At 33.2% G+C, this 8,220-nt stretch overlaps 1 protein-coding gene across 5 annotated transcripts in view; it reads left to right on the plus strand.

Annotated features, from left to right (window-relative positions):
* LOC129938670 (putative uncharacterized protein DDB_G0271606) overlaps positions 1-5,594 on the plus strand; it is a 435,371-nt gene extending 429,777 nt beyond the window's left edge. For 3 of the 5 annotated variants that reach the window (XM_056046346.1, XM_056046348.1, XM_056046347.1), the window contains 2 exons: positions 3,007-3,451; positions 3,868-5,594. In XM_056046346.1, coding sequence (XP_055902321.1) covers positions 3,007-3,451; positions 3,868-4,291 — 869 coding nt within the window. In that variant the 3' untranslated portion in view covers positions 4,292-5,594. The remainder of the gene's footprint in view (positions 1-3,006; positions 3,452-3,867) is intronic. The other 2 variants (XM_056046349.1, XM_056046350.1) reach the window with 2 other exon arrangements.
* The last annotated feature ends 2,626 nt before the right edge of the window (positions 5,595-8,220 follow it).

Consider the following 8,220-nt stretch of genomic DNA (forward strand, 5'->3'; position numbering starts at 1 on the left):
TTTTATTCTGGAAAAGGATTTATTTCATTGAACGCCCTAACTGACCTTGAAATTGGTTTCATTCATTCCGTAGTTTGTTCTATGTCTAGATTAAAAAAGTGTCCATTTATTTCATTGAACTCCCTAACTGACCTTGAAATTGGTTCATTCATTCCGTAGTTTGTTCTATGTCTAGATTAAAAAAGAAGGTGTCTTTTCCTCAATAGCCTTGTAGGAGCATAAATAAAAATTAATGACAGTAAGGTAGGGAATTTAATATGGTAGCAAATAATATCAACGACAAAAATTATATCATGAATAGTTCTTCGAGATTTGAGCATCTGCATACCTAGAAGGCTTTGCCTGGCTAGGGAGTTTGGACAGCAATTCCAATGCATTTAATAAAAAACCTACCTTGTAAAGCGATTTTGGATCTTTTGAATTCTATCGGAGAATAGTTGTTGGTGAGGGTTCCAGATGACATCAGCATATTCCAAAATAGATCTTATTTAAGTAGTATAGAGCGCAACAAAGGTGGGGTAGAGGTCGGAAAAATCAGTTGAATTTCCTTTTATAAATCCTAACATTGAGTTAGCTTTGGCGACGATGGCGTCAATATGTGGATCAAAAGAAAATTTGTGATCGAATATAACCCATAGATCTTAAACTTTAAAAGTTCTTTGAAGGTAGCTGGATCCTAGAGAATAAGGAAACTTGTAAATAAAATGTTTCTTGGAGATAGAAATAACAAAGCATTTTTTAACGTTAAGGTTTAGGCTGTTTGATTTACACCAACAGGACAAGTTATCTAAATCCATTTGAAGTTTAATGCAGTCGAAGTCGCTTGTTACTTTCAAAAAAAAATTTGAGGTCATCAGCATATATTAAACATTGGCTAAAATTAATATGGTTGACAATATCATCAATAAATATTATAAACAGAAAAGAACCAAGGTGACTACCTTGAGGGACACCTGAAGTACATCCTTTAGGCCTTGAAGTATATTTCTCTATTTTAACTCCTTGCACTCTACCAATTAGGAATGAGCCGATCCACTGAAGTAGACTTGAGTGTATGCCGAATACTTTGAGCTTGTGACATACAGAATCGAAGGCTTTGCTGAAGTCAGTATAAATAGCATCAACTTGGCTTTGAGTTTCAATAGATTCAACCACGAAAAAAGAAAAACAATCTAAATTACTAACATGTTCCTTCACAAGAAAATCAATTTATATTTTAATTAAACTTTCTAAAAGTTTAGGAATGCCAGATGACTCACAAATTCCCCTATAGTTTTCAACGTTGTTTTTAGAGCCCGATTTAAAAATTGGAATCAAGAAAGATGATTTCCTACGTCCAAAAATATTCCGGAAGACAAAGAACGATTAAAAATAATAAGCAGAGGTAGGCAAAAAAAATTAGAGCATTGTTTTAAGACCAGGGTATCACAAACGAAAGAAACAAAGAGTTACACTGTATATTGTTAAAATGATGAAGCAAGGCTTTTCTAGGTTCACCCTACATAGCAACTTTTAGTTTTTGCCTTTACGAAGTATTAATTGTAATAGCAAAACTATCTTCAAGAATTTTGAATTGAAAAAGTAAATCTTGATTAATATTTTCACCCTTTCGAAAGCCGCCGCCGGTTAAGATATTATCACTAATAATGTTTCGGCCTAGTTGCGTGACACGAAGTCTTGTATCGTTTCATAATCAAACCAATTTTCCTAATTTTAATTACACCTTATGTGAGCACACACCGGACAGCTTATATGATTAAAAATACACTCTATTGGGTATGAAGTGTTCTGTTCTGAGTCCATGACAATATTCATTGACAAATACTCCCTAATATAGCTCCTGGTACTTCATCCAATATGTTTAAAAATATTTTCAAAACAGTTTCTTGGTTCTAGAATCACTTTTTGGAAGAGAAATTGATCGTGATATATGATGTTTTGTAGACCAGGGTAAACACTTGCAATATTTTCAGAATTAATTTGTACTACATCTGAAAACTCTTCAGTCCCTCTCCTATAGTTTGTTGGCATAGTTTTGTGCGTTAAAGTCATTGTAAAGAACTCCTAGTCATACGCAACGATGAAAGATCCAAAAGCAGGCAGCACCTAATGATATGCTACCAATTAGTGTTCTAAAAAAAATATATTAAATATCTAATTACAAGTGATAACGAGAAAACTTCTCAAATGAGCTTTGAATGAGATATTTTACCGCGATTAAGAGTAGCTTAAAACACTCTCCAGTCTCGTAACTATCTCCACACAAAAAATCATGTCATAATATTGCTCCGTTGCGAGGTGAAGGACGAACAAACAAACAAACAAACTGGTTTTTTCGATTAATTTCACTCGTTATACAAGACTTACGTAGAATTTATGTGACTTCTGGCTTCAATGTCCCACTCTTTTTGTTTCCTAGATTTAAAAAAATAAGTTCTAAAAATATATCTTTAATAAAAATTGATAAATCTCCAGGCTTACATTTTTTGAATCAGCATCAATTAACTAACGAGAGGTTTTTATATTGTATTTAAGGGCTTAAAGCTTTGAATAACTTGTTATGTGAACTAGAAGAGGTATCATATCAACCTAACCTAATCTAAGTTCGTTTTTCAAATGGCTATATTGTCCTGTATCTACTATAATATTGTGGTGTACAGCTATGAACACAATCGCTCATTTAACCCAATAACTTTCTTGTTTTTCAAAGCACATTTCTTTAACAAAAACAAATTCGGTTGGTAATGGTTGGCTTTATTTAATGTTTTACTAAAACAAATGCGTCCAAAAAACCCCAATAATATAACATTAATTGTTCGTGTTTTGTCCCCAATAATACTCGTACTAATAATAATCCATTCATGCATAATGTCATTTCTTTTCAAACCTTTTCACATTTAAAAAAAAAATCACCTCAAAATCCCCCTGCAAAGATTTAAAAAACAAAACAAACAGAAAGTACATTTTCTAAATTGAAAAATATAAAAAAAAAACAAAACTCTCTAGAATCACCTACAAATTCGCCACCTTCATCAATGTCGGCAATAACCTCAACAATTAATAAAAACAATTTGGCTCCAAGCAACAATAACAACAACAACAACCACCACCAGCACCAGCACCATAAACAATATCACCGGAATCCCATGTCAACATCATCCAATGCACCATCAGCCATCCATATCGACTTGGCCCAAAACGGAGTGCAAAAATCCTTTACAATTGGTGAATTGATTTGGGGTGCTGCTCGTGGCCATCCAGCGTGGCCAGGTAAAATTGTACGCCAACCCGACGGGATGTCAACACCTTGTGAGTACCAAAGTGCTACCACTTGGGTACAATGGTTTGGTGGCGGTGGTCGGTCGCATGCTGAGCTGGTTGCCGTTAATACACTGAAGAGTCTATCCGAGGGTCTGGAAGCCCATCATAAAGCTCAAAAGGATACAAGAAAGTGAGATTTTGTTTTCAATTTTTATATTTTTTTTTTCATTTAAATAAATATATTTTAAAACAATAGGAGATTATATTAGTTTTTAGAAATAGCAAGTTTATTGGCCAATTCTTTCAAATTAGATAATATTAGAAGTTAGCTAGAACTTAATGGAATGATTAGTAAAATTGATTTTGATTTGTTTTTTTTTTTTAAATTGTATTTGATTTGATTTTGATTTATTTTTAAACAAAATATTAATTAATTTATTTGTTTTTTTTTTCTTTTCTTTTTCATTTATTTTCTTTTTTATTTCATTCCTTTTCATCACCTTTTCCAACTTACACACAACATCACGACACAAACAACACGTTCATTTCAAAAATAAACAAAATCCAAAAAAACTCCTAAAAATATGAAATGAAAAAAAAATCCAGGAGCAGAAAATTAAATTCCCAACTCGAACGTGCCATTCAAGAAGCCATGACTGAATTGGATCGTATTTCAGCAGCTACAACATCACCAGGCAGCAGCAGCAGCGGCAGTGGCAGTGGCAACGGCAGCAACAGTTGTTCCCAACCCACATCAACATCATCTGGCAGTCCGAATTCAACGAAAAACCGAGGACGTGGTCGAGCCGCTTTATCCCAGAGTGTAGTCCAGCAAAGATCGAAGCCAATCCGGATAGCCCCAGCACCGCCGAATGCCACCGCTAGTTCAACAATAACCACAACAAGCATCACGAGTATAAGCAGCAAGCAGCAATCACCTTCAACGAGTATTAGCCAAGTCACCAGCCAGCAGCTACATCATCATCATCACCATCACCAGCTTCACCAATCCCAGACGCAATCGAAATGACCCGAATCGTCCAGCGCGCTCTCGTGGTCAATGCAAACAGTTACTCTAGTCATCCACAATAACTAACAGTTAAAGGAGTTTCACAAATCCACAGCAACAGCCACGACCACGGAGCAGCATATACTCCACAATAGAAAAAAGTTGCTCCTTCAAGTCGCTGGCACCGATATTAAAGACGATGGCGGTCTTGGTTTTGGTCTTGAAGACGATACAAACGAGCGCGCAGTCTAAACCTAGAATAATCAATTGTTTTACTTTTATTTTTTATTTTCTTATAAATATATTTAAACTCAAAAAATATAAAGTTTGTATATATAATTTGTATTCGTTAAAATATAAAACCGTTAATTTATTTCAGCAAATAGACAATAAAAAAAATATAACTTGAAATTGTAAAATAGACAACAAAAAAAAACAAAAATGTATCAAATTAAAATAAAATTAATTAAACAAACAAACAAAACAAAAGAAATCACGATATGTATTTAGGTTTTATGGTTATTATTGTTTTAATCTTAACTAATTTATTTATTCTAGTTTGTAAGCTATATAAGTAATATGTTTTATTTTTTTTAATTAATTTTATTAATTTTCCAATAGTGATATAAAAGAGAAAACAAAAACAAAACACAATACAAAAATCAATGTATTTTTTTATTTGCATATCATATTAAAAATATGGTACATAAAACAATTGTAAAAGTTTTGCAAAAATCTTAACCTTTTTTTAAAAAAAACACAAAATTTAAGAAAAATAGTATAAAAACAAAATGTAATGTTAAAATCAAAATAAATAAAATCACACATCCCCAAATATTATAAAACATAATAAATGATACATAAAACTTTGCTTTAAGTAGAATCAGATTACAATAGAATAAAATATAAATCAAATCAATTTTTAAAAGTTGAAGAAAAAACATAAAGATAAACATTTGCATTTAAACTAAAAAATAATTAAATAACTTAAAAGAAATTAGAAAGGAATCATATAAAAAAGTATTGTGTGTTTTTCAGGATTTGAATTTATATTTAAAGAAACAGATAAACATAAAAATTGATTATTATTATTATCATTATTATTATTGTAATATTATGAACGTTGTTAATATTATTATTCACACACTATAATGTAACATTGTATATAAGAACAAAAAATTAACGAAATAAAAACAAAATCAAATTGAAAATTTAATTTGGAATGATATATCTCTTAGATGAAAAAAACAAAAACAAAAAAAACAAAACAAACAAACCTAAAAACAAATAAAGGCAACAAAATGAAATGTTTCAAAACAATTATGAGGATTTTAGTTATTTTGGACAATTGCTTCCAAAAGGAAATTTTGTATAATGAGGAAGTATAATCAATTTATACAAAATAAGTAAGTATGTTAACTTTTTTTCTCCTTGTAATGAATTAACTTCGTTTTTTTCGGACAGTTTACAGACAGAGACAAGTCATGTCAATTATTGATAAAACAGATATTCAGTTTCTGAAGGACTGCCTACAATTTCAATAGTTCAATTTATAGGTTACAAAGTCATGTGCAAAAGTAAGTATGTGTGGAGATTATTAGTAGAGTACCTTTAGACGACTTCGAAATAAAAGATTTAAGTTACAATACTAAAGTCCACTTTATTTAACATAAAATATTTCTTAATTGAAGATGAATATTATAATAATATAATTTAGGATACTTATGAGACGTGTGTATCACACGAGGTCAGCCAAGAGAAGAAGGTTAAATTAAATCGTACCATTTTAAAATGTCTATTAGCCTTCCGGCATTTACTACTCTAGTACATTTCTTTTAGATTCAGTTGTATAGTTTAAACAAAATTATTTTAAGTTTAGAAATTAGAAAGTAGGGTTCGCCACATAACTCCTCCTCAAATTAACTTAAGTATTATAGATCAAATTCATAATAAAGTTGTTTGAAAATTTGATTCATTATTAAAATAATTGAAAATTTAAATGGGCTTACGTATTCTTACTACCAGTCTACCAAATCTGGTTGTATTAGTTGGTTCTTGTTGAACGTTTTTTGTAACAGGTGGATTTGCTTCAAAAGTTGAGTTGCTTCCAGTTGATTGAAGAGGAAGAAATGCTGTTTTAAGACGGTCGAGTGATATTTTTGATGTTCGGTTTTTAATCCTAACCTTAAAGTATTTATCGTGTCTGCTTAGAACCTCATATGGTCCATCGTATGGTTGCTGGAGAGGAGACTTAACAGCATCATTTCGAATGAAAACATGATCAGCTTTCATTAAACTAGGCTGGATAAAGACGTTGGCTGTATCGTGACATGATGTCGATGTTGGACGAACCTTTGACATGGAATTTCAAAGATCTTTAACAAACTCGGTCTCATCTTTAAATGTTCGTTGATCACCAAAAAAATCACCTGGCAAGCGTATTGTAGCACCATATAACATCTCTGCGGGTGTTGATTTGATGTCTTCTTTAAACGTAGATCTGATACCTAAAACTCTTGTCCAGTCCTGTGTTTTGTGATAACGAAAAGCAGCTTTTAGAGATCTATGCCAACGTTCTATGATGTGCGGATGATAGGGTGTAGTTTTGAGGTGTTTTATGCCGTAAAATTGGGTGACTTCCTTAAAAACATTACTCTCGAACTAACGTCCTAAATCTGTAGTAACTCGTAAAGGTACACCAAAGCGCGAAATCCATCCAGAAATGAATGCCTTCGATACAGTTTCCGCTGTCATATCTGCAATGGGAAATGCTTCCGGCCATCTCGAATATCTGTCGACGCATGTAAGTATATAACGGCATTCTTGCGAAGTTGGCAGAGGTCCAACCAGATCGATGTTAACATGGTTTTCGCATCCCGGGCCATGCGAAGCGTTCCTGGATGAGTTTCGTTGCAGTTTTTCTGCCTGGATGTGAGAGGCTGTGGAGATGCTCGATGACAGGAGTTCGTAAAACAGGAGTAATAACAGGTCGTATTCTGTTAGATGATACATCGCAGTAGAGCAGTGATTGACTGTCTGCAATGGAAAAAGACTTAATAAAGAAGTAGATGGAAATGTACCTTCTTTTAAAGCATTTAAGAATTTTGTGTCTTTTGTTTGTTCATCTGCAATAGTACGAGAATCGAGGATAGAAAATTTTGAAAATTCTGTTATTCTGGACAACATATCTGCGACAGAGTTATCTTCCCCCTTTATGTACCTGATGTCGGTGGTGAATTGGGCGATAAAGTCAAGCTGCCTAAGACGACGAGGTGATGCTTTTTCCGATTTTTGTTTGAACGCGAAAATTAATGGCTTATGGTCAGTCTGTATGTAGAAATGACGACTCTCAATTTGATGACGAAAATGTTTCACAGCTTCATAAACAGCCAGCAGCTCTCTATCGTACGTACTTTGCTTTTGTTGAGAATCTGTCAATTTTTTAGAAAAGAATCCTAGTGGGTAGTGGTACATTATCCACGACTTGGTGCAGAGCAGCACCAATAGATAAGTCAGAAGCGTCCGTGCTGAGAAATATTTCCGCCTTGATGACTGGGTGTGACAATAGTGTTGCTTTTACCAAACCAGATTTACATTGCTCAAAAGCAAGCTCGGCTTCAGCTGACCACTTGATGATCGATGTGTCGTTTTTTTTTTATTTCCGATAATAAGTGCTTGAAGTATCATCTGTTTGTCGATCGCACGTGGCAAGAAACGCCTGTAAAAGTTAAGCATGGCTAGGAATCTTTTCAGTTCCTTCGCCAATTTAGGTTTAGCGGAATCTTGAATAACTTTTAGCTTACTGAAAGAGGCTTTATACCATCATCATTGATTTTATGGCCCAAGAATTCAAGCTCTGGCTGTCCAAAAACGCATTTTGATGGGTTGATTGCGAGACCAAAGTCTTTTAAACGTTGCAACACTTGCCTCAAATGATTCTCGTGCTCTGC

This window comes from Eupeodes corollae, chromosome 1 (assembly GCF_945859685.1).
Source record: "Eupeodes corollae chromosome 1, idEupCoro1.1, whole genome shotgun sequence".
NCBI lineage: Eukaryota > Metazoa > Arthropoda > Insecta > Diptera > Syrphidae > Eupeodes > Eupeodes corollae.